The 27,924-nt window shown below is 33.3% G+C and overlaps 1 protein-coding gene across 5 annotated transcripts in view; it reads left to right on the plus strand.

Moving 5' to 3' along the window:
• Positions 1 to 27,924, plus strand: part of CSMD1 (CUB and Sushi multiple domains 1) — a 1,093,278-nt gene that overhangs the window by 938,143 nt on the left and 127,211 nt on the right. For all 5 annotated transcript variants that reach the window (XM_027640975.1, XM_027640976.1, XM_027640977.1 and 2 more), the window contains 7 exons: positions 512 to 636; positions 1,255 to 1,351; positions 3,757 to 3,861; positions 12,641 to 12,759; positions 17,479 to 17,548; positions 19,721 to 19,837; positions 23,719 to 23,928. In XM_027640975.1, coding sequence (XP_027496776.1) covers positions 512 to 636; positions 1,255 to 1,351; positions 3,757 to 3,861; positions 12,641 to 12,759; positions 17,479 to 17,548; positions 19,721 to 19,837; positions 23,719 to 23,928 — 843 coding nt within the window. The remainder of the gene's footprint in view (positions 1 to 511; positions 637 to 1,254; positions 1,352 to 3,756; positions 3,862 to 12,640; positions 12,760 to 17,478; positions 17,549 to 19,720; positions 19,838 to 23,718; positions 23,929 to 27,924) is intronic.

Consider the following 27,924-nt stretch of genomic DNA (forward strand, 5'->3'; position numbering starts at 1 on the left):
GTAGGTGTCCTATTTTCTCTGTATTCTGGTGGGGGTTTTGTTTGTTTAGTTTTGTTCTGTTTTCTTGAACCTTAAAGAAGCAAGTATATATCAGTAAAAATATTTAATGTACTACACTGCTTTCCCAGCTAGATCCAATACTGGAACTGTCTTAAGTTGTGGGTAAGTTAGCAAAATTTCTGTCAATCATGATTGTGTTTAATGTTATGTCTTTACAGTTTGTTGTTACTCTCAGGTAAGACATGATTAGGCTGTAATGCTGGTTTGTTCTAGACTGCACATATTCAAAATGAAGTTAATTTCTGAATTTTTTATTAATACAGGTTGTATATTATCCTTGATATAATTCACAGATTTTAGATAACAAGCTTCCTAAGTTCAGATGATTACTTCATGTCTATGTGTTTATGCTACAAAAGCTAATTATTATAATGATCTTAGTAAAATTATTACTACTCTTCTGTTGTCTATAGTGGTTTGTGTAATAATTTGTGATAATACTTTCTTTCAGTGCCATGCAGTGGGAATTTTACTGAGCGCAGAGGTACTATTCTTTCACCAGGTTACCCTGAACCTTATGGTAACAGCTTGAATTGTGTGTGGAAAATCATAGTGACTGAAGGATCAGGTATTCAGGCAAGTCTGTATTCTGTCAAGCATGGAATATTAAGTGCTTTGTTTATTTCTCTAGAAATTTCATTAAATAGTAATCAGATAATTCTGGGTGGGTACTTGAAATATTTGTGGTCTGGTTTTCTCATTATTTTTCTTTGGTTAGCTTTATTTTATGTTATTTTATTTTCATATGGGGATATGAATGAAAAAACGATTAACAAAGAGTTTTCTGTTTTAACTGTGTAGTGCTTTGAAAGCAGGTTCTAATCCTTTAGTCTACCTGTCAACCCTCTGTCAATCCTCTGTCAACCCCGTCTATCTGCTAGGGTATTGCTGAGGCACTTGAGAGGGTTGCAATTATCTTATCTTCTCTTTTACAACTTGAACAATTATTTAAAATGATGCAATATACACACAAAATCCTTCTATTTACCTAGTGCCATATTTTCTAAGAGTTAACACAACATAAAATGTGAATGTTAATGTTTTATATATACTTTTATCATTGAAGTGTCATTGTTCAGATCTGCTATTTTTATTTTCTTTAGGATATGTTCTCTTTTTATTCTATTGTTTCTAAAACATTTAAAAACACATATGGCTAGTTGGTCTAAAAAGCTCCATGGTTGTGTTTTACAGATACAGGTCATCAGCTTTGCCACCGAACATAATTGGGACTCCCTTGAAATATATGATGGTGGAGATGTGACAGCACCACGTCTTGGGAGCTTTTCAGGTGAGGATATGCTATGATTTAAAGATACATTTTTATATATAGATGTGTGAGAGAACATGTCTTTGTTTACTCACACATATAGACAAGGAGTATATATTACATCATTTGTGATATCATTATGAAATATTTTCATTTTTGGTAGGAGACTTTAGATGCTGTAAACATGTCAGTATTCAAATGCAAAGAGATTTTCAGAAGAAAATATGGTACTAAATTTTTTAACTTTGATTGGTGGGATTTAGTTGATAATACTTTCAAAAAAAAATCTTTATCTTACCTACCCCTCCTGTAGAGTCGATATAGTGATATAAATTGGTACTGACATTCAAAGAGCTTCCCTCGATAGCTTTGACTTAATTTATCCTTATTAGCCTCCCTTTCTCAGGAAAAAGCTGAAGCATTTCATATTCATTCAAACTACCAGGCCCCACAGAACAAACAAAATTAATACAACTGGAACATAACATGTACATCAAGCACATATACTTTTACTCCTTTTATATGAGACTATTTTTACAGAAAGAGTATGTTCTATAAACCAAAACAAGAGAAAAGGATTAAATCATGAATAACAACCCAGACTCATGATCACGAATCTGATTTTGGTTTAGCTAAAGTATTTTGTGGATTTTTGCTTCTCTGATGATTTCACAAACTTTTAAAGTCTAGATGTATATTGGATTAGTAAGGAAATGAAAAATGAACTGAAAAATTAGCTCCATATAATTCATTTGGCTATTGAATTAAATAAATTGAAATTTTATCTCCAAATTTACATATTGAAATGCATTGTGGGTTAACCCAAGTAGGCAGCTTAGCTCTACTCAATTTCTTGCTCACTTCCAACAGTGGAATGAGGAAGAGAACTGGAAGGCTAAAAGTAGGACAACTCCTGGGTTGAGATACAAGAGGTGCAGTAAAAACTGCACGTGTAAGCAAAGCAAAAGGAATTAGTTTACCATTTCCTATGTGCAGGCAGGTGTTCAGCCACTCCCAGGACCGCAGGGCTCCTTCACACATAATGGTTGCTTGGGAACAGAAATGCCATAACTGCCAACATCCTCTCCTTCCTCTTTTGTCTCCCAGTTTTTATTGAGGAACATGGTGCCATGTGGTATACAATATCCCTTTGGTCAGTTGGATTCAGCTGTCCCCTCCCAGCAGAACCACCTGCTGTGAAGGGGCTTCAGTCCCTACAGTGAAAATCTCTGGTGGTGGGAGTGTGACCACCCTGTGTGGGTGGTCAGACAGGGAAGTTTCCTTTACAGATACTATGAAAAGTCATCCCTCCAGGAAGGACTGTTTTCTATACTCCAGGATAAGTATTGTGTAACGTGAGTGCTTTGTACTGTCTGTAAATTTCAGTTTCCATGTCAGACACCTTCCTTAAAAGGCCAACTTGTCATCTTTTAGGTCCTCACCATTTATATCAAGATTTTACTTAATACAGTTTTAGTTTTATAAGTATTTACCATTTCTTAGTTTAGATTGTAGACTTAGGAAGATAATTCTTTCCAGCATTTCTTTTTAAGCCCAGGTTTAAAGCTTATACCTAGACTGCTCACAGTTACCATAGAAACAGAAAATACCCACAGGAAATGAAAATATTTCTTATGCATTCACCACTGAAGATCATTAGCTACTTGATACTGTCTTTGAGGGTAATCAGAGGAAATGATGTAATTTTTAGCCTCAGTAGATCTTCCAGCTTTAGACTGTAAAATATGAATTGCATGGGTATCATGTAGTAATAAATACAATGTTGTGTCAGACTTAGCAGTTCCAGTGGCAAAGAATCTAACCAGGATTAGTGATAAGCTTGTTGTGTAGCACACACTAAAGTCAGTGGCACAGTTTCATTATAGACATTTAACTTAGAAAAAGCTAGTATGCCTTTTTTTTTAATGTGTTATATCTGCTTCTTAATTTCCTGTCACATTCTCTGAATTAGCATGAAAGGTTGGAATATTGTGGGAAAAATGTGTGGAGTGGACACAGAAAAAAAAATCTGCACTGTTTTGTTCTGTACTACAGGCTTTATATACATGTGGGGAAAAAGGCAAATGGAAGTTGAACTTGTTCTCATAATCAAATCCTTTATTTATGTGGGGGTTTTTTTCTGTTTACAACTCTTTTTTTCTGTCCAAGTCAATAAACTTTCCTCTAAACATGATGGGATCTTGTTTGATTGTACTTACAGAACCTCTTATTATTATGACTTGTAATCAAAATTTTCATGCTACTTCAGAAGAAAACAAGGCAGAACATAGTAGAATATTTGAGATTTCCATGCACATAATGAGAAGAAAATAAGCCTGTCTGATTCAGTCCTGGTTATGTCTTTTCAATATAAAACTTTAATATATCAGTATGCTACAGTTATTCCATAACTTTTATTTTACCAGGTACAACTGTGCCAGCATTGTTGAATAGCACCTCCAATCAACTTTATCTACATTTTCACTCTGACATTAGTGTGGCAGCAGCTGGTTTTCACCTGGAATACAAAAGTAAGACTCCTTGTTCTTTGAAACTTTCTCAGGAAAAAACATGCTTTTTGTTTTTCCTTTCCCGACTAACAAGCCTGGTATAAGTGATATCTATTAAACTGAAATTTTAAAGGAAGTGACATTTGAAATTACTGAAAACCAGCTTTCACAAATTAGCAGCATATAACAAATGAACCTGTCAAATCAGAACAACGGTTTTAAAAATGTAGACTTTAATAATGGTGTGAGGTTTCTTCAACTTATTTCAGCTTAGTTTTGAAATTTAGGTGACCGAAAAAAAAACAAACAAAAGTGAGAGTTAATTTCCCTGCTTGGAAATAGATAAAAACAGAGTAAATAACATATTTATTTTCCATACATGCGTGCATATATTTATGCTTTGCTGTTCTTCTCTTTCCTTCAAATATTTTTCTCTCAACAAATTGCTGTAATTGCAAAACCTAACTTTTTAATCGCAGAACTACAAGAAGAGATTATAGTTATCTTGGTAAATCACTGGTAGTATAAGCAGAATAATCTAAAAATTTTAATGGAAAATTCTGCTATATATCAACTCTTTATATATTTTTGAGCAGCTTGGTTCTAAAATATAGAGGTTTGGAGCTATAAACAGTGGATTACCTCACATAATCATATTTAATTCAAACACTCATGTTTGTATTATTGCATCTCTCCAAAATTTAAAATACTATAGAATAACAGTAAATTCAGTATATATACTTGCATAGTATTGCTTTTAACAGGAAAAAGGTATTGCTAAAAATAGTCTAGTATTTAAAAGGTAATATGATGATGACAGTCTGATGAGTGTTTTGATGAAGGTCAGAAAGTAAATGCTCTTTACTATTTTTGGACATTAATAGTGGACTCCATGTAATAGAAAAAACTAACTCCATTTTCAAGAAAATTCTTGAATGGTCTTTGAAAGAAAAGACAGCATACTCATATTCAAAAATTAATGTTGTTATTAACATTTTAAAGAAGTACACATAAGTTAATGAATACATGGATTTTTTTAGTAAACTCTATTTATGATTGAGATTAAAAATATTAAATAAAAGATAAAGCTGCACAGAATTTCAAAACATTAGTTTTTCAGCTCATAATAAATATTTTAAACAAACTGTAGTCACAAGATAGCCTTATGTTTTCATTTAGTTTCCTGTATATTTCAAGCATTTATATGCAAATATTTTGTAGGATTTTTTCAGTACAATCTAATGGTGATGCTGAATGAAAATATGAATATTACTTATACAGGAATTTTTTTAGAATCTATTATTTTCACAACTTCTCTTTTTTTTTTTTTTTTTTTTTTTCTGGAGACCCCTCCTTCCCAGTTGGTCTTTTTGTTTTACTCCTCCAACCTTTCTCCTTAACCTTAAGTGAAAATATAATTCCATATGAAGTGTAAAGAAGTACAAAATTATTCTAGGATGTCATACAACGAACATTTTTAAGTTAAATTGTTATGTTTTATTATCACCGTGACCCTTCGAAAAAAACCTTTTTACAAGTAAAATCACTTAGATTTATACTTTTGTTCATCTCCTAATTTCCAGTCCCACAACTGTGCTCTGCTAAAGCATCTATTGACTTCAGTGGTGCCGATATTTCAAGGCCAGGTTTTTTAGAAGTGCAGCTCAGTACAGGTCAATGATCAGCATTCAGAACTTAGTTAACTATTCTGTTGATAGTCAAGCAGGAAAGAAAAATCTCCTTTCTTATGTGTCTATATGGTCTCTGCAGGTCTAGCAGGAGTACAGCATATCTCTGTGCGTCTGAGTACAGAAACTGACCAAATCCCCATAGGAAGAATGTACTGTTTTATATAGAGAAGACAACTTATTAGATCAAGAAAAAAGCAGAGAAGGAAGTACCTTTTCTGTGTAACAAAATGCTAGTGTTTGATTATGAATTCTAAAACCTGTGATCATTTGGAAGCCCCATCTGAAAAATAAGTGCCTTTGGTTCAGAAGTCAATCTAAAATTTGGAACAAAATGTCATGTTGCTGAGAGGTTTTCATACTAAAAAAACCCTCAAAAATATCAGCTATCCAGGAATAAATATTCAACAGGAAATGCTGTGTTGGACCATCAGATATTTTTGATAAAAGCAAAGGAAAAGAGAGCCATAGGATCACAGAAGAATATGTCTGCAGTTTTAGGCATCACAATGCGAAAAGAACATTAAGTTATCAGAGAGCATTCAAAGGAGGGTCATGAGGATGGTGAAGGATCTCAAGGGGATGTCATATGAGGAGTGGCTGAGGTCATTTGGTCTGTTCAGCCTGGAGAAAAAGAGACTGAGGGGAGACCTCATTGCAGTCTACAACTTCTTGGTGAGGGGGAGAGGAGGGGCAGGTACAATTCTCTTAACTTTCATGAACAGGACTCGAGAAAAGGGCATGAAGCTGAGTCGGGGGAGGTTTAGATTGGATATCAGGAAACTTGTTTGACCCAGAGGGTGCATAAGTACTGGAACAGGCTCCCCAGGGAAATGGTTACAGCACTGAGCCCATCTGAGTTCATGAGGTGTTTGGACAATGCTCTCAGTCACATGGTGTGACTCTTGGGGTGTCCTGTGCAGGGCCAGGAGTTGGATTTGATGATCCTGATGGATCCCTTCAAAGTCAGGATATTGTATGATTCTATGATGTAATTTCATCTCTAGTGAGAAGACCTTTAGGAAATACAGTAGAGACACTTAGTTTTTCTAATTATAGATGTTACTGGAAAAATATCAATTCTCGGTAGGAAAGTATTGAGCTCATCAAGTCCAAATTTGAACTTCAAATCCTGCATCAGCAGGATACAGCAGGGATAGAAGAGACAAATTGAACCTAATAGCGTTTCCTCCAGCCTTGCCTTTTACATACATTACAAATTAGAGTAGTAGACAAAACTGCTCTAAACTAACCATTTCAGAATCCTGCACCCCTGCTGCCCTTATATGCAAGAGTCTTCATAATGGCATTAAGAAACCAGACTCACTTAAGAACATTCATCCACAGAGAAATTCCAACGATCAAGGAGCAACAGAAGAGAGTGTTCTTAAGTCGCTACTAAATTATTTCTCCACAATAAAAATCATTTCTCTATAAATTGCACATCACCTTAATATTTTAGAATAAATGGATGAGAGTTTCTACTTAAAAAGATATTTTCACCAATGTAAATGTTATAAGCATGCTTGGTTTTAGATCACTATGTTAGGGAAAACAGCTTTATTTCAGTAAAATATATTTAGTTTGCTATCATTGGATCACATATCTTATATTGATGTTTTGAAGTAACTTTATAGAATAAGTTACTTTTATAAAAGCTTCAGCCTTCTTTTTATCAGCTTATTTTAATCGTAAATATTTCAAAATATTTGTATTTGAATAAGTGCTCTTTTATTTCCTGAAACATTTTTTTTCCTTTTAAAAATATGTCTTTCTCTTGCTCTGTCCATTTGCAGGTTCTTTCTATGTATGTCTTTATTTTCATGGAAAGGGTCTGGGCAGTCTGCTCCTGCAAGTCTAAGTGCTTGTCTAACCTAGGCAGTGCATAGGTTTCCTTTGTAACCTTCAAAAACACACAAGTCCTATAGTGAATAATTTAATTTTGTCATTTACTTTAGGATGATTTTGTGACAGACATCAACATATGTATGAGTTGGTTGTCCAAGCTGAGTGGGCTTAATTTGTATGCTGCAGTCAAACTGATGACTTAGGTTTTTTTTCTCCTTTGTTTCTCTGTTGTTTGTTTTGCTCTTTTATTTGTTTTGTTGGTTTTGTTTTTAAAATCAGATACACAAACTTACTCAATTTAAAAGAAACACTTAACCAGTGCATTTGAAAAAATTCATTCTGGTCATAAGATAATTTTAAGTATTGCTGAGAGTCACTGTATGGTGTTGTTTCCTGTTATTTCAGAAGGGTTGTAGGTGTTTCATCTAGTTGCAGCAACCTATGGTAAAAAAGCAGTAAAATATGCAGCAGATATCTGTAGAAAAGACAGTAATTAATCATTTAACTAATCCTTTGTATTATTTTCACAACAGCCAGCAAATCCAATCAATATGTGCTTTGTTGCATTTCTAATATGTACAACAGTAGGAAGAATAAATATTCCTGATAATTGATTGAATTCCTTTCAATCTTAATGAACAAAGGAATCAACTATTCAAATGGTACAGTTTAAAAATGTACCTGTTTAATTCAATGGCCATTGATGTTTCAAGCTTGGTCTTAAAATCTCATTTATTAATTCAGTAGTAGTTTAAATATTTTACTTAATATACAAGGAATTTAAAAAATAGTCTGGAAATTATGAGTGTTTGCTCAGCACGCTGCTTGAACTTCTCAGTTGAAGTCAGGTTTGTTTTAGTAAGAACTGAATATATGATGAATATTGACATGTAGGTTTAGGCCACAACCATCTATAAGTATTATCCAAAGGTAGCAATTAGAATTAAAATATTTCAGTAAAAATCCTGTTTGATGCAATCTATATTTTAATAGTGTCATCTAGCCTTATTGCCTTGTATTGGGATGTATGGCACAAGTCAGCAGCATCCATTTTATAACCTCTTAGCTTACTCCTGTACCAAGAAGAAGGAATGAGAACATAAGCTTACTTTTAAGCATCCTCTCCTTTTCTGAAACCACTCTGTTGCATCTTTTCCTGTGTTAAAGGTTCTTGGCAGCTGAAATAAAAGGATTCACTGCTAAGGGGACTAGAGAAGATGACTGTCTTTTGCAGAACTTCTCTATCATGAAGATCTCTAATAAATTTAAAGATAAAAATCAGGCTAACAGAGAAGAAAATGTATTCTTCCAAGCAGCATATTGTATTTTACAGGTCCAGATTAAGATCTTTCATGCAATTCAGTCTTTAATGTGGCTCTTCAGTGCAACAATCTTTTCTTTTTCCCTGTGGTAAAGCAGGTGTGAACCATAAACATGCCATTTTTAATTTAGCAGGTCCTGATCCTTTCAGTATATCTATACAACTTACTAGCTGTTGACAAGAATCTGACCTCTCTTCAGTAACTCATTGAGATAAAGGCATTTTCTAGACTGGTGTCTGAAGCACCAAGTTTTGAAAGGGACAGCTTGGATTTTGATATACACCATCATCAAAATGGAAAGAACAATTCACTCCAGCTTGATGTTGTTAATATAATAAAGAATAATATGTTTCCGTTAGCTGCATGGGAGTGGGTGGAATTCAAAAAAGAAAGCCTGACGACTTTTGGTCCAACTGTCAAGAAATTCATGTGTTGTCCAGCTTGCAGCTTTCAGAAATGGACACTAATGGCCATTCACATTGTCAGATATGCCAGCAAGGATTTTCTTTCTGCTAGCAATGGCAGTGATGTTTGGACAGAATCTGAGGTAATTGTAGGCATGTATATAATTATGTAAGTAAGACATATTTGTCTTATGCCACAGCAGAGCCAAGAAACCATTTAGCAAGCAGTAAGCAGAAGAAGGTCAGGGAGAGGGTTATCATTCTTGACATTGATGTGTTCTCTTTTGTACTGCATAGCAGAAGCTGAGCTCTGAAAAGCACGCAGTGAAGCAATCCTTGTCCCTTTTTTGATTGCTTGGACTTGACATTTAACATGTTTTCCCTTTATTACTGACTGTTCACATAAAACCTAGTATAATAAGGTATTTCAATCTCTGAATATTTAGGTTCTCTAGTTCATCCCCAGATACCAGAATTTGTTTGCTTTCTCTTGATCATTCTTTCAATTTTCAGACCAATTCTAACTAGGTAGGAAACTCTAGTTTCCTAACTAAACTGTGGTAATATTATGTAACAATTAGAATAACAGAGATTTGAGGATTCAGAATAGTGTTTGATTCTGCTTTCAACTTTCTCTTTGCTTTTGGGGAGGTAATATTGCTTCTTAATGTCAAGTATACCAAATAAAGTCAATTATAAGTGAGTTTCACATAGAGTTTTGATACATTCTGGTAGAATATTCTATAATTTTCATCATCAGACCAAAGAAGTAGTATATACAAAATATTGTAGAAAGTATAAACATCTAGCAGAAAGAATTTTACCTAAGTATTAGAATCTGTTAAAGATAATTACATAGTATAATACCATATTTAACAGTTACCCAGAAAATTACTTTGAAGATTTTCTTTTGATCATAGTTTATTTAAATTCTGTAAACTATTTAACAAATGGCAGAAAGAGCTATATTACAAACACATTTTTAGTGTTCTATGCAATCACTGTTATAACTTTCTGTAAATCAGAAGAATATGTAAAAATAAGTTTATACAGATCTAAGACTTCAGCCCTGTTGTTCTCAACACACAGGAATGCTGAGTTCAACCAAAATGCAGATTTCTTGATGACAGGAAGTGAACTTCAAATTTACATTCACATAATTCAGCAAGTACATTGCTATCTATAAGCAATTTAGTCACAACGTTTTTGTTAGGTGTTTATTTATTTAATAATAGTGAGCTTGGAGCAGATCTTTTTAAATTTTATTTTCTATTCAAGAGTGAGATGCAGAAATAAGGGCTGATTCACTTAAGATACATCTGAACACTGGATTCTCAAATTAGTGAACAACAGTCTATATAAAGACATGGAAACATTTGTCGTATCGCGGAATACAGAGTGGTTGACCAAAAGAATGATATTAGTAAACTTGCAATAAAACCGAAATCATTGAAGTTAATAACATCTTGGTCATTATTTGGAATATTATAGTTCCATATAGTGATGCACATAAAGTTCCTAGTGCCCACATGAAGTCACCATAACGTCATTTGAAAGTTTGTTATATTGGTAGAATACCAAAATTTGTAAATTCCATGATAGAAATTGCTGAAAATCTTTAAAATATGTTTAGATATTTTCTAAATTATACATTCCAGTACACAAAAGAACTGCTTCAGGGAGATCCTGTTTGTTGCAGCTATAAAATAATTCTTTATGTGCTAATTAGAAAATTTTCAGTTTAATAACTCTTGCATCATTTTTATGAAGACTACACTTCATACCTTTATAGCTCTCACTCAGAATTATAATGATTTGTCATTATCTTCATTCCTGATAAGAGTGAAGTATAATAAGACTAAAGGGCACAGGACATAGAAAGAACATACAGGACTATAGACCTTTTTTCCAGGAAAGTAAAAAACTGGCACAGCAATCAAAATTTCTGGTGAAAGTATAAAACTATTTCAAACTTCCATGCCCTTTATTAGGAAGAATTTATTTACTTCAGCTGAACTTTGAGCTGTAAGAGCTGGAATTGTGTGAAGTATGAAACACAAAATTCTTATGTGTGCATTTAATATTCGTAAGGCTTTTATATTTGAGTGATGAAAAGTAAATACATAGAGGTTTAGGGCATAAAGTTAAAACCCTACCTGTATCAAAATGTGCGAGCAACGTCTGTAAGAAAACTGTATTTCCCTAGGAAGACTAGGGTCCCGGTGACTAATATCACATATTGTTTCATGCTGAACCATCTGGAAAAACAGACTCCAAAATGTTAGATATCAAAGTCAAATATCATGCAATTTCTGTACTAAACACTGTCCAGCTGCATTTACTGTCACCAGAAGGGTTAGATTTTATAGGAAGACAGTGAGAATTATAGTTAGTTATTTTTTTTCACATAAGTGAATTGAAGGATGCCCAGTATCACATTCAGATAAGTATCATGTTAGTTTGATTTTTATAGAATTTTATTCTAATAAATTCTAATAATCTCCTCTCACAGCTTGTGGAAGTAATTTCCATTCTGTTCTGGCTTCTAAACATCATATTTTAATAAAAAATCCCAGATTCAGTAGTAAGTTTCTATAATTAATAAACAACTTCAAAATTAAGATTATACATTTTAAATTGATTTTTGACTTCAAAAAAAGTTTTTAACATTAAAAAGAGAATAAGATTCTGTTGTCGGACCATGAACTTATGAACTAATTCTTCTGGTCTTTCTGTTTTCAAAGAAAAACTTAAGAGCACATAATTATTTAATCTAGTCCACAATTTCTCAACTGTCTTGTTCATTTGAAACATTTTAGCTTAGATAGAAGAGTTTATATTTGTTTTTCAGTAGGACTGACTAACAAACTACTCTGGCTAGGTACCCAAGGAAAAAAAAAGAAAAGTGATATGTGCTTGAAAAAAAGTAGAAGCTTGTACTTCAGGTGGTGAAATTTAGGAGAACACATTTGAGAAATTAGTAATCATGGAGAATCTTTGTGAAACTAATCTTCTGTTTGCTAACACCTACCTTAAAAATAATTAAGAACAGACTGTCCTGTCACACTTATGCAAAGATTTAGTTTTGGGTTAATTTCTGAACTTCTTTATAGTCAATGAAGTTGTCTAAACATAAGGAGCCACCAATAAGTTTTGCTCATTTTTTGTTGGAAAGAGAGAATATGCGTAAAGTGTATTCCCTCTTTCTCTCTCCACTTTCTTCACAAGAATAAGAAAGGATTAAAAAAACTTAACAAAAAAACCCCAGGCTGTTCGACAAACTAGAATTGTAATACTTACTTAGAGATAATAAAACCGTGTAGCAACATGACATAGTAATTTATACAGTCATAGTATGTAATCTTTATGCTTCAGTCATACTGCTTGTATTCTATAACACAGTTCTGAAAATTTCCGTGTTTTAATCAAAATTTCAATTTAGTGTTGAAATGAATTTTTAATTAACTTTATCTTAAAAAAAAAAAAATCTGTGTACACTTGTCTACGTTTTTTCAATCTTTGTGTTTACTTTTCTCAGCTGTAGGCCTTGCTGCCTGTCCAGAACCAGTAATTCCTAGCAATGGGATCAAATCAGGAGATAGATATATGGTGAACGATGTTTTGTCATTTCAGTGTGAGCCAGGATACACATTACAGGTATTTCTTTCTTTCTTTTTTTCTTTGAATTATACACTGTGGAATAATTGCAATAAAATGGCAACAGATCCACCCAAAACCTATTCCAATGAAGAATCTGTAGTGTGTACATAGAGGTGATTTAAGTAGAGCCTATTTGAGTGCTCCCACACTATAAAGCTACAGATGTGTGACATTTCTGGCCTTCAATAAATCTGCGATGACAAATCTTGTCTTAGATCAACATATAATGGAGGAGTAGACCATTAAAATGGACATGGAAATAACAGGTTTAAAATGTTTCCCATAGGAAATTATTATAGTACTATGCTATGTAGTACTGTGGTTTTCCTATTTTGGCAGTGATTTCTCTAGGTGAAATTGTAACCATGGTGGTAGAAATGCATCCTGAGATTTCATATTTTGCTCAGGAATTGTAAAATTTCTAAATCAAATTTTATTCATGCTAAATCTACTCTTAAAAATCTTTCAAGGAAAAAAAAATTAAAATTACTTTACTGATTGGGGATGTTTTCTGTTTACACACTGGTTTAGTTTCCCATGGTAGATGTGATTGAGCTGCTGTTTGTAAATGTCTAAGACCAAAAATTTTTTCTTCCCTCATTAGTTTGTCTAATTCATTTACATATATTCCACCACTAGTATGATACATTGAAAACACCTGAGTTCAGAATCTTTCGGTTAGTAACAGGTCCCACTCAAGCCAATGTAAAATCTGTATCACTGTATCAGAGAAAGCAAAGTATCACAACTTCTGCTCCAGACAAAGTTCCCTACCGAAGGACACCCAATTCAGTGTTCCCTCGGCCTATATACCATTTTTCTTAGTTCTCAGTATTCCTTACCATTCTTCTAAAATTCTGATGGGATTCAGACTGAATATCTTAGCTCTAAGATGGCTGTGGAAACACCTGCACATTAAAAATGTTTCTAGGTAATCAGAAACATACACACCTTTTCAGTCATCTATGACAGATAAAGGGTCAAATATTAGTTTAAATATTATGCTCTTTACATGTATAGCATGACTTAAAACAGAAGCATTCCAGATCCATAGCAAAAAAGATTCTGTTATACGAGTATGCTACTAATTAAAAAAGATTCAAGACTTGAGCACAATAAAGCCTACTCTACCCATCACTGCTTATTTAATGGTTTGAAAGTTGCTTAAAAGCCAGCTGATGGTTCATATATAAACTGGTTAAGCTTTTTGCTTTCCAGCAAGATAAAAATTAATATTATTTTGAAAACATCTATAAGTATAAAACCTTGAAGTTTTGGAGTTTTAACTTTATTTTCTCTGTTTCTTCTTTCCCTTACATTATCCTTTGTAGGTAGCATGTCAGTAAGAAAATGAGAGATTTGTTAACATTTTATGCTATGGTCCCTTCAAAAGGACTATCTATCATTAAAGCTTGGCTCCCAAATAGATTCTGACTTCCATTTAAAGACTTTTATTGGCCCATGAACAGTTTTCTATTTCAAAGTGGCATTAAACTAAGTGTATGATGAAATGGTATATTCTGCAGATATATCTAGATTGCTATAGCCAAGGAAAAGATACGGGAACTGAAATTCGATCTTTGGTGCTATTTATTTTTTAGAATGCTTTTTGGCCTAGGCGAAATATCACAGCTTAGTAACTATCACAAGCCACAGATTTTTCCTTATAGGCAGTTTGCATTGTGACACTTTGTTTTCGAGGAGAATTCAGAAGGAAAAGGTTAAGGAGGTAGATATACAAAACTGTGCATTTGCCCTCAAGGCTAGAAAACAAGCTCACACAGTTCCACTAGTACAGATGTAGCTTATATATCCTTATAGTGCTTTTTGATACGCATTGAGCTAAATTTAGAATTATTCATCCCTAGACTCAGGACAGTCTATATGAGAAAAGGTATTATTGCATTTTTAATTACATGGATTAGGAATAGATAAACCCTCAAGATACAGCATCCTCAAATTTTCTGTCTGTACTTAAAATAGTACAGCTGAATTATTGAGGGAGAATGATAACTGTAGACTATGAATCCTTCAGAGGTGGTTGGAATAAGCACGGGAAACCTTTTGAAAGTTTTGGATCTATTCTTACTTAGAAAATAATCAGAAATGTGAGTTCATAAATACAGTATTAGTATAAAGCAATCCTGTGATGAGGAGATCTGCATGCAAGAAAACCTCGATCTGTGTTAAAGCTAAATTTCAACAGTGTATATCACTATCACAAAACCAAGCAATTTCTTTTTTTTTATGCAGTTCTTATCTGTAGCCCTTGAATATGGCTAATTTCACTTTTGTTTTTATACTTACAGGGATTCTATCATGAAATACTTTCTTAAAATGTCATAGCATATTGTTCCTTAACTGTATTTTTACTTCTATTTCCATACATATAAAAACTTAATGCTAACTGTAGAATCTGACATATATAAAAACTAGTTTCATAAGCTTGTCTAAAGTGTAAAACAAAAGACCTTCAATATTCAAATTCAATAGAAAAGAGTTTAAATCTTTTCGAAATATTAATGAGAATTTCTATGCTGTATGGACTCTACTGTAAGAAAGTGCATGCACATGTATGTTCCTTAGACAGGACAAAAAAAATGGTTCCAAATTAAAATGAAGTAATGATGAAAATAAGGTTCTATGAGGCACAGTATGTTTGCTATTCAAAAATATAGATCAGCACAACTTTGCAGGATTTTTTTTTTCACTCTGGCAGTGAATTTATCCTCAGTCTTTAGAGAACATATTCACAGCTAGCAATAACAATCAGATGTGGATTAGTTTATAATTGAGACTTACCAGAAAAGTCATAGAGCTCAAACTACTACCTGGAGATGCATAAGAAAGGTAATTGCTAGCTGTAGGATTAAGTGTCTCCCCACAGGAGGGAACTTTAAAAGACTGAAATCAGAGTGTGCTCTTGTTGAAAAGAGGCTTCAAGCCAGAGGAATCATTTAATTTTATTTTTCAAAAGCTCTTTTATAGGCCATTTTACGTTTTGCCTTACTGTGGTAGTTAAATTACAGCTTCCCCCTCGACTCACATCATAGACATGCAATCACAGAAGACTAGAAAGAGAGAGTAAAATAAAACAATGCAATCATAGAAGACTAGAAAGAGGGAATAAAATCAAACAACGAATATTGCATTAAGTAAATTATTCAAAGCTAATCCATTTTGCAAGTAACTAAGATGACACTAAGTGCATGCACATTTTTTCCTTTAAAAAGGTTGCTTTCAAGAAAAAGCTTTTTATTCAATTGTTATCAATTTGTAGTGTTTTTGTAAGAAAAGGACTAATTTAATTTCTCACCATTCTTGTGAAAACTGATTTGTTTTGTTTCTTCCAAGTAATTTTCTGGATATACTTCAGTTTGGCTTTCAGAAGCTAATTGCCTAAATATATTCAACAAAATGATTAATTAAACTAGTTTTTTCCATACAATTCTATATGAACTTTATTCAGTGTAGCATGTGTAAAAATTCCAATTAATGTGAAAGTAATTTCATCAAATGAATTTTCCTTTACTGTAGTTTATTTGTTCATTCTTTTTTTTTAATGTGAATATGATTGCAAAATTTATACAAATTATACTTAAATAAGTCTTCATATTATATTGACAAGATGTACTACCTTACTAAGTACTCTTAATAGACTCAATAGATTTTTTTCTTAATAGACTCTTAATATACTTGATAAAAATAAACAAGAGATATGAAGTGACTTGTGCAAATTTATATATCCAAATGATTATAACAGGAACCAAACCTTGTTCTCAGTCTCACGTCTCAATCTTTGTATCAGTTGCTTTCACTCTGCCAGTTTATTCAGTTTTCGCATTCCAACAGCAGAATGCATAACCGAGTTCAAACTGACAAAAAAAAGACTTTGTTTGTGCTACTGTTAAGTTTTCAGTTTGAACTGTTACCAGAGCAAACCAAGCTGGGAGCAGTTTGCAGTTGGTCCTAGGCAGCCACCCTGAAGTATGTTGGATTAGACTTTGCAGGTTACAGCCACGTTGTATTTCACTTCCAGCTGCCACATGCTTCTGCTTGGTTCTTGGGATTTTTCTTAAAAATAGGCAGAGTAAATTAAACATGACAGCTAAATAAAGAGACACTTGTACAGCTGAATGCCAAGGTATTGCACGTACACCGTGGGTCACAATGGGAGGCCATGTGAGAGGTCAAGGCCTGCTGGTAATTTGTTGATGACAGTCTTGGTATGGTCCACATCCATACCATCTATAGCAAGTAGATGTAGAATAAATTCCTCTCTGTGTCTGTACTGCTCACTCAGAGCAATGGTTGATTCATTCCAGACTGCAGCTTAAAAATCAACCCCTATGCTTCCACTGTGGATGGAATACACTAGAATTGAAATAGGGAGTGAACTAACTTGACCATATTAATGCATGCAGTTAGCTGCTTTTGTTTTATGACCATACTTTTATTTAGTGAAAAATGTGAAGGCGTTTTCAAGTTAGCAGAGGAAGAGTGTTTTAGAACATTTATCCATTACAAAAATAAGAGCATAAAAACTGAAGTATTTGAAAATAGTGTTTCATAAATTCATTCAAGTAATTATAATGTAGTTGGCTGACATAAGAAAAGACACTGATTAGATTATCCAGGAGGTCCTTTGTATCTCTGCCTTCCAGGAAAGTCCTGTAATGAGTATCTGTAATCTAATATTTTACCCTTTCCAAACAGGGCCGTTCTCATATTTCTTGTATGCCAGGAACAGTTCGACGCTGGAACTATCCATCTCCTCTCTGCATTGGTATGGATCCTAACTTGTTTTCACTGTTCTGACCATCAATCAGAAGAAACTCCTGGCTTTGTCACGCCTGTTGTTCCTCAACTTAATTCTGTTTTGTTCAAAGCATTTTTGAGTTTCCATTTGTATCCATGAAATACAGGAAAAAAAAAGAGATAATTTTTTCTTTATATATAGTGTATATGCCATTTAAAAAAATACCGTGGGCAAAGGAGGAAACCCATTGTTTAGCTTGTCCTCAATACCCTGCTTTGAATCAGGCTGGATCTTCTCCATAAAGGAGAGGAAATAACACGTTCCTTTGCAGTGTGCTCTGCTTGGAGAACCTTCTCAGGAACAAGGCAGGTCATGCAGGGCACCCAGGAGATTTCCCAAAGAAGCAGGCAGTGGAGAGCAGCTCTGAAGCCAAACCTTCAGCAGTGGTGGAATGAAAAGGAGTTTTAGGGAGCCAGAAAAGGCTGTCTCTTTTCACCTAAGAAAGCTGTTAAATCATGCTGAGTTAAAAAGTAAAGCTAATTTTTTTAAGGACATTAACACCTTACTCTAACAGATCTGTGTAGAAAATAATCTTCTGCAGCATTCTTTCTTGATTAGACAAAATTTATGAGAATCATGACTCTACTGTCTTCTGGCATGCTTATTTCAAGAAAAAGCAGGAATTGAAGGGTGAGAAACAGAAGTCCATTACAATGTTCTGTCACTTCAGCTTTGAAATACATTCAGTGAATGCTTTTAATTTTAATAACCAGTCAGCAAAAAGCTGTTCCTATGAGCCTCATATCTAAGAGGAATTTTAAAGATGGGATGATATAGAGCAATATTAATGTGAAATGGTTTTAAAGACTCCTTGTCAAGTTGAGCCTATATATTATTTTGTATTGTCAACTTCTACAGAAGCAGTCACTTCTGATTAATATGAAAGCAGTGTAAGTCCTTCAAATCAGTTTTAGACATGGAAAATTTATTCATGATGGTGTGTTTTGGGGTTTGGGCAGATTTGTTGTTTTCTTTTTGTGGTAATCTTCTGTTTCACCTTGTATATTATAGTTCCTATTTGCAAACAGTGTCCTCATTGAATTATGAAATTGTGCTATCCTGCAAGCTAAAATACCCCTAAGAATACTAACAAACCCTTAAAACATTATGCCCCCTTCTCCTACCTCCAGCCCTTAAAATGTTGATTTGTATAGAATGCAAACCAAAATCTATTGTTTTCACTAAACAAGATACTTAACATTGAAAGGACTTAGAGATATTTGAGAAGTTTGAGACTGATTTCTCAGCTTTTTAGAGGAGTTCTTCCTATTTTGATTCAATTTTTTGCTGTCATCTAATCAGTAGATTACTTTAATTTTTCAGTACAGTTATTACAGCAGTGTCACAGTATCACAGTTGTGTTATAAGATCATGTATCAATGTAATACCTGGCATGAAGGCTCACAGGCTTTAAAGTAATGATTCCTCAAATAATAAATATAAATTACAATATTTTAATTTGGTTTCTTGAAGTTACTCTTCCTTCATATTACAGTCCTAGCAAAGGTGTAAATCAGGCATTTGTTTGCAAGTTGCTTCAATACCTTAGTTTTATGTAATCCGAAAAAATGCAAATGGGTTTCAGTTTCCAAACGCATGAATTTGCTGAATCGAAGCATACTGATAGAAAGTGAAGAATAATTCTGTTATGCAACTAGCCTATCCTCTTTCTGAATTAAAGCAAAAAACAGTAGGGGGGGGGTGAGTTTGCTTGTTTTTAAATTCAGGTGTGGTTTTAGCTATATTGACTAATAGATCTGCTTCTACATCATGGATCAATATCATAAGTCAGTTTAATTCCAAATTTGTTGCTCTGATTGTGAAGTATATCTCAACATAGCACCAGATATTTTTAACCATAATTTTCAAGCTGAGAAAATGGGTTACCCGGTCTATGTGTGCAACTATACAATTGTAGTTAAATAACAGTTAACAGATGGCATTAAATAAACATTTTACTCTAAATCAAATTATATTTTTTGTTTCTCCTTCATGAGGAATGTTTTGATTGTGATAAATTTCACTGCTTGGGGGTCATGGGGATAAAATGGAAAATCCATTTTTTAAATTGAACATATGTCAAATATTAAGAAGTAATATTATTAAAAGATACAGTGACTTTCTTTTTATTTTTAATAGCTAAATGTGGTGGAACACTGACAAACATGGGTGGTGTGATCCTAAGCCCAGGTTTTCCTGGAAATTACCCTAGTAACTTAGACTGTACATGGAAAATTTTGTTGCCTATTGGATATGGTAAGTAAACTTACATTAGAAGATCAATTATTTGTAATCATCACATTAAAATATATATGAGTATTCTGATTTCTGTATGCAGTAAGATTTTATCCAGTGAATGTACTGTGAGCCTCTAACATAATTACTTGCTATCTTTTAATTTGAAAATGGTTGGCAATTTAAAAATATATCTTTGTCAAAGCACCTTCATATTAACTTGTTGTGTCTTGGAAACTGATTTCAAAGCAAATGAAACATGTGACATGAAGATATATCAGATGAAACAAACAATGTAGCTTCTAAATTAACTAATGGTCTTTTGTTTAATGTCCTTTCATTTTTTCTCTAAATGACTTTTTAACAGTATTTTAATGTTCTATAAAAATGGACAAAACCTCATTTCTAGCACTATGAATTTGGTTAAAAACATTCTCAAATTGCATTTCAAATCCTAAGTTGCAGTTGCCAACTTAGAAACTTTCTAGGTTTACATTAAAACTATTGTCATACAGAAAATATCTTCATAAATAAGTAATAATTATGTTGAGAAGGCAGTCATGGATAATAAGGAATGTATAAATTCATATATTAAAACACAATCTTCTATCATTACCAGAAATAAAAGAGGAATAAGTTTTCTTGCTGTGAAACTTTATGTGAATTCAATGCCAGTGCTCAAATAAGAAAATTCATTTTAAAAACTCACTATTATATTCACTATTCTTATCTCAGGAAATTAGTTTATTTTCCATATTCTCAATTTGCATTCATATGAGGGATTTTTGTAGTGAAATGTACTACTTACATAGTATTTTACCCAGTTAATTTGTAGAAATACTGTTCTGTTATTTAGAACATATCCCTTTACCAGTGCATACCCAGTAAAACTGATCCATCATAGTTATGGATAGCCTTAGTAGCCTTAGGTATCCTTATAGCCTTAGAAGAACCACAGACAGAACATTCCTTGCTAGTTTGGGCATTCTACAGATACATCTGCAGAACACATAAATGCTCAGCAACTATTCTGAAGCCTGTCATCTAGTCACATTACTACAATACTGCCTTTGAAAAATAGTTCTTCATATTACTCAGAGTTGCTCTTTTTCTTTAAGCTTTTCCATGTAGAAAATATTTCATGAATTAATTGTACAAGAGTGTATTGTGTCCTGTTATTATTCCTTTCATTTCTCCAAAACTCTCTGGTAGTGGTGGTGGTGGTAATCCTATAAATAGAAAAGACAATGGTTTTGTTTGGCAAGGGATTTAACGGGTACAAGGTGTTCATAGAATTAATCTATCATTGCCTTCTCCAATTGCAGTACTCCAAAGGACACTTTTTACCATAAAGTTCCTACTGAGATATTTTTCACAAACTGTTGGACAATTATCCACAGTTAATATCTTTACATCAGGTTTAAAAATTGTGATTCATGCAATCGTTCACAGAGTACTTTCTCTGAAAAGCTTGGATATTATTTTTGTTACAAGTATAAACTTCTGTATTTAAGAGCTGTTTATGTACAGACATTCTACTGTATCGAAATAATTGTGTACTTAAAATCCAGCTATAAAACTGTCAAAGCTAAGTGTGTCCCGAAGTGTAGTGTTATCTTCGTTACATAAAAATATATCAATCATGCAAAAGAAGACAGTAAAATCCAAATATTTTAATAGAAAATATATCATTTCAGGTGAGTTTTGGAGATTTTGAAAAGATTTCAGATACTTGTTAATTGATTAAAATTTGTAAAAAAGTGAGCTCAGCTCGTAATTCTCATTATCCAGAGTATATTCGAGTCAGAGGGGAAGTGCTGTTGCAATTAGAGCAGAAAGAAATATAATTATAGCTTGACCAGATAATGATTTATTTTCTGTAGCTATCAGTTTTATTTTGTGTAATTTTATGTAAGAAATTATTTGGTGTAGAAAAGTTTTACTTTGACATATCAAATTGACATTTGAAAATTGCATAAAATTGGAGTTAAGACTTGAGGGACACATACAGTGTGTTCTCTAATTGAAATTAGCATGTTTGAAAAACCTTTAGGAAAAAAGTATGTTCATGTTTAAAATTTGGTTATTTTAGGTAGTTTATTTTTATTTTTTTTAATTACTACTAAATCTACTCTTTTACTTCTAAAACACAAAGCTTTTCTATACTGACTGTATACAACTAGACATAGAAATTCCTTCTCAGAAATGAAATTGGAATGATTCAGTGTTAAAAGTTTTCCACAGCTCATCAGACACTGTTTCATAAAAGCAGATTGCTTTTATTTAAATGCCTAAACTATGATTTGGGGTCTATATAAATATGCCAAATTTGATTATCTGCTTGTCACTTTAGCAACTTAAATATAATATTAAGTGGCTGTTCAATTCTTTATAATTTCTATGCTGCTGACATCCAGTCTCTGTTGGGAATCACTGAATTCTGATGCTGAAGTCAAGATGTTTCCAGGCTGCTTGTTGTACTATCTCAACTCAAATCCTGAGAGCATTGTAGAATTGTGCCTTCACTCAAGTCAGACTAACCATATCAGGCATATAAGAGATGGCTGGTATTAAGACTTTGATACGTTCTGTATGTACATCTCTATTGACAGCATTGGATTGAATTTTCTTATTCAGCATCCGAAATACTTGTTTTGATATCTCCCACTCTGCATAGGTCAGAGAAAGTACTAGAGCTAAATATCGCAAATTCCTACAAGTGTTCTATAAAAACAAGTTTATTTGGTAGCTTATTTAGTTTTTCCTGAAAAAAAAAATCCTTTTTTATACAATTGATTCAGTCTCAAACCACAGAGGCAAAGAAATGAGCTATAAACAAGACTGAGCGAATTACCCTGGTGATTAATCTATAAGGTTCTCTCCTGGAGTGAATATGTCTCTACTGCTAAGTAAGACTGTCAAGAAGACTTAAGGCATTAAATATTCCATGCTGTTTTGTTGACTCATTCAGTAATTCTGTTTTATTCCGTTACAGCTGGTTCTTCAGAGTCTACCAGAGCAAGGTTAGACCCAAGCAGTGCAGTTGCAAGCTACTTAGTGCTATTTGGCTTCCAAACCAGGGGTTTATCCCCCATTCCTCTTTTAGTATTACCCACACACACAGTTTGAGAAGCTTTAGTCCATATGAAGTAGTGCCAATACTTCAAAACAGCTCTTCCCGTGAGATTATGCTTATACTTCCAACTGTTCAGCATTTTTGAAATGCTAAAAGGCCTGGGTCAACCACCTGACTCCCAGAGAGGGTTTGGGGTAAACTCTCCAGAGAAAGTACCTGTTGCCAGTCTGGAGTTCAGTGCCTCTTATAGGACTGCATAGAGGGTGAAATGGCTCTAAAGATACACTGGCCCAACCTGAAGGGAAAAGGAGACAAATATAGATGACTTGGGTCAGGAAAACAAGGGTAGAGTAGAGAGTTGAAACTAGGTAGGTAAACTTCTGCCTCTGAAAGGTCATTCTGTTAGTAACCCTCCTGGGTGCTGAGCGGATCCTGAGCCTCTATGAGAGGCCTGACCCAGCTACAGGGATGTTCTTGTGGCAGAGTCCTGACCACGCCATGACACAGCAGGATTTGTGATGTGCCTCTCCCAGAGTGTTTCTGTTGACTGGTTTAGGAATCTGACAAATCCCTGGTGCTGACTATCTGACTTCCTTTCACTGGTCCTTTAAGGTGTGGTTATGATATTTATTGGTAACCAAAAAATTGGTAACTCTTGTAATACTTAACAGCTATTTTGGTAACTTAAGCATCCCATTTTAAATAGTGACTAAAATACAAACATAGTGCCTATAACAATTATTATGATTTTTTTTATTTGTATGTGTAACATTAAACAACATGAATTATAAAAACTCTAATTTTTCTTTCTTTCTCAATGCTGCAGGTGCACACATTCAGTTTCTGAATTTCTCTACTGAAGCAAATCATGATTTTCTTGAAATTCAGAATGGGCCTCACCACACCAGTTCTATGATTGGCCAGTTTAGTGGAATTGAACTCCCATCACCCTTGCTAAGTACTACTCATGAAACACTTGTACATTTTTACAGCGATCACTCAGAAAACAGGCAAGGATTTAAGTTAACATACCAAGGTAAGTAAAAACTAGCACAATGATGTTTATGATTAGAAAGGAAAAATAGAATTTTAATTGTTTTTATTATTATTTTAAAGTATATATTTGGCATATACTATATAACATTTTTAAATCTGTGGATTGTTTAATTCATAGGAATTTGTAAAAATTCATTGGAATTTTTAAAACTGGAATTTTATTGAGTTTGAATCTTTGTTTCATTGATGTAAAAACTTGAGAACAAGGTGATATTATTTGCCAAAGTTCACATTGCTGATACTCCTTTCCATTCCATTAAGGTATACTGTTACTGAAAAATACTACTAATATTCACTGTCTTGTTTTCCCATTTATAAAACCTTGTTATATTTAATGTAATGGATGAGTATTTCAAAATACTGTAAGAATTATTTTAAATATTTAGATGAAAACTTTTATAATTCCTATGTTATGTATTTGCAGTCTAGACATGTGAAAAATAGGGGGAAATGAAAAGACACTAGATAACACACATTCTATATCTGTTTTCAAATACGTATAATCAGTACTTGAAAGTGTGAACTTTTTGTGATCTTCGTTGTTTCCTTGTTTGTTTGTTTTCCCATTAGTGACAATAAAAAAACATTATTTTGTGCACATTTTTAACTGTTAAAAAAGTGTTACTGACAACTGTTGAGCCCCATGGCAGGATCTGTACAGTTTAATAAAATGGAATTGCTACTTGAATTCTCATCTAACTGCAGAAAGAGGTTCATGCTGCCTTATTCTACAATCTTAATTTAGATAATTTGGTTATGTATTATGGGTTGATACCAATGGGCAGTTAAGCACTATGCAGCTACTTGTTCATTTCCCTCCCACCCATAATGGAATGGGAGAAGAGAAAAAGAATAGTAACAGCTTTCTGCTTAGGAGACAAGATAAAAAGTATTGTTTAATAAGTGAAGGATAAGGGGAAGAAGAGAGAAAGAAAACAAAAAAAGTGATGCAAAGACAATCACTCACCAACTCCCTCAGGCAGACTGATGCCCAGACAAAGATTACTAATGTCCCTGACCCTTCTCTTTTCCCTTTTGTTGCTGCACATGATTTTATATGACATGGAATATCTCTTTGTTTAATTCAGGCCGTCTCCCTGGTTGTGTCCTGTCCCAGTATGTACAGTCCCAATCTATTCACTGGCAAAGCAGAGTGGGAAACAAAGATGGCCTTGATGTTGTTCAGCAAAAGCCAGAACACTAGTGTGTTATCAGTATTGTTTTGGCCACAAATCTAAAACACAGCACCATATGAGCTGTTGTGAAGACAAAAACCTCTGTCATATCCAGGAGCAGTACAGTATTTGTTTGCATACATACACATACATGCTATTATAGTTAGGTCATATCTGTGAAATCAGTGGATAGAGAGGAATATTCTGAGCACCTGTATTAGGGTAATACTCGTAAAGTATGCCCACAAAGGAGTCATATCTCTCTATTGTCTGTGGAGTTTTGTTCTGTCACATAGTCTTAGAAGTAGGGAGTACTCTCACATCTCACTCAGCTAGTATGAGTTTCATTCTGAGCAGTCAAACTTAATTGGGATTGGCAAGTAACAGAAATGACAAATAAATAAAATACAAAACCATGTAGGATGATTTTGATGTAATCTCCAGTGCCCTTTGTTCTGCTTCTAATTAGTGTCTTTTTCCTTACTATAACAAGCCGTTCCTTAATGGCATTGAGTCTTTATAATCTCAACTACATGTGAATAACACCAGACTAACAGCATTTTCTGTCCTGAACCGAATAGTTAAGTCTTATGTTGTTTGTAGACTGTATAACCTGTTCTAGAGGCAATGCTGTAACTTGCTCAACAGGTGCATAGTTTATTACTCTTTTCTTCTATTCTTTCCTTTCTCACTTTGTCCAGTAGGACTGTTTTGTCTAGTTAGAAATAAATGAGAGTGTGATGAAGAGGACACCATACAAGAGACTGCTATTTTTTTGTTCATTCTAACCATCTCTTGTATTGTTGCTTTTTAGATAACTCGCTTTCTGCTTCTCCCACTTGAAACTTGTCAACTGTAAACAGAAGTGTTATCATGACTATCTCATTGACACTGTAAAATTTTATCCTGTTATTTAAATATAGGAAAAGCAATTCATTTAAAACCAGGACAATTTATTAAGAAATATTAAAAATTTTCATTAGATGGGCCTTATAATAAAATATTTTTAAATGATGAAGATTGTGTAGTAACATTATCAGAATAAAAAGAAAAGTCAAAAAAGTTTTACTTATAGAAATTCAGAAACTTGTAGTAGTATTTTCCAAGTAATTATCGAAAGAATCCAGAAACATAGTTAAATTCTCAAAAATAGTAATAATTTGATAAGAACTTTCGCAGTTTAGTTTTTAGTCTAATAGATATAATAGTAGATAGAAAAATCAGAATCAAGAAAGAGATACAGTTAAATTAACTGACACTTGTCATCTAATTTCAAATAAAAATACAACTAGTATTTATATCTTTGTTTCACAAAAAGTGTAGTTATGAGTGTGTTTGAATTACCAAATGCATATACATTCATCCAGTTTTATTTTTCCTGCGAATGAGAAGCAAAGCAATTTCTCCAGTAAAGGCAACTCATGCAGTTCATTTTTATATAATACTTCCTACTTATAAGGAGACTCTGAGGTGACTCATTCCCGAATGCTGCTTTGAAGAAGAACAGTATTTTAGCATATATATTAAAAAAATTATAGTTTTAAAATTGAAAAAAACCCACACAACATAATCTGCTCAAATAAAAGGTACTGGGAAAAAACCCCAAACAATTATTTTAAAAGGTACTTATGATTTATTGATATGATATTTTTTCCTAATATGGAAAGTTGTTAACATTGTTGTGTTTGACTTTTAAGTGATTAGGGTCTACCAGCTAAGCTCACTCTATTGAACTTCTAATTGACTTGTATTTCCTCTTCTGTCTACTTTTTCTGCATTCTACAAACAGATTTTGGACTTTTGTTCTTTAAAAATGAATTATCTTGAGTGTGTTTATTTTTCCTCATAGAGCAGAAACTTTCTTTGTTTCCCCTGAGATCACAGATTGCACTAGTCATTTCTATTCTGAAGATTTAGCAATTCTTTCTATGATTATCATATTTTATAGCTTCATATTATTGAGCACAAGTAAGTTGTTCAAGATAATTTAGAACATCTAGGAAATCATACACTCAATTCAAAATATTCATAATCTGTGAACTTCTGAAAGTGTTATGTTTCAGTGTATTCACCATTCTTCTGATGTGCTCTGAAAGAAAATGCTAGTGGTTTACAGTTACAATTTTGGTGACCGCTTTATTTTTCATCATACAAAATATATGTTGTTTCTGATGGCTGACTTTTCATGTCCCACATCTGTTGCCCTTGATACTTAGGTATCTTTTTTCAAAATTATCTCGAGATCATATCTGAATTTTCCTACTCTTTTTAATACTATACTTCTCAGTTTCACTCTCTCCCTCTTAGTTTGTCCACAATTGCTGAAATTTGACTTAAAAAATAATTCTTCACTACTCCTGTGAAGAGAAACTGCTGTTTCTCTTTTCCTTCTCATTTATTCCCTGTAAGAAATGTTTTCCTTTCAGTAAATTAAATGTCATGTAAGTGTTAACCTGTTTTGTTTGGATGAAGGAACTTAGCACTGTTTTACTGTCAGGCTGTCATGCTTCTTAGTATACCTTTGTTATGCAATTTTGAAACTATTGGCCAGTTTTAGTCAAATTTCACAGTACTGAAATAATGCCCTTATTGAGAGGAAAGACTGAGCATTACTCTATAGATATCAATTCAATTTGGCTTGCTGGCTACCCTGTCAGAATATTCATCATCACAACTCGTTTTAATATGCAGTGTCTTCCCTAACTGCTATGTATGAGATATAGATGTGGGAGGTAGATAAAATATGAGACCTTGGCATAGGTGTTGCATTCAAAATTTTCATATGGGCAAAAGGAAGCATG

This window comes from Corapipo altera, unplaced genomic scaffold (assembly GCF_003945725.1).
Source record: "Corapipo altera isolate COAL_440 unplaced genomic scaffold, ASM394572v1 46, whole genome shotgun sequence".
NCBI classification, from domain to species: domain Eukaryota; kingdom Metazoa; phylum Chordata; class Aves; order Passeriformes; family Pipridae; genus Corapipo; species Corapipo altera.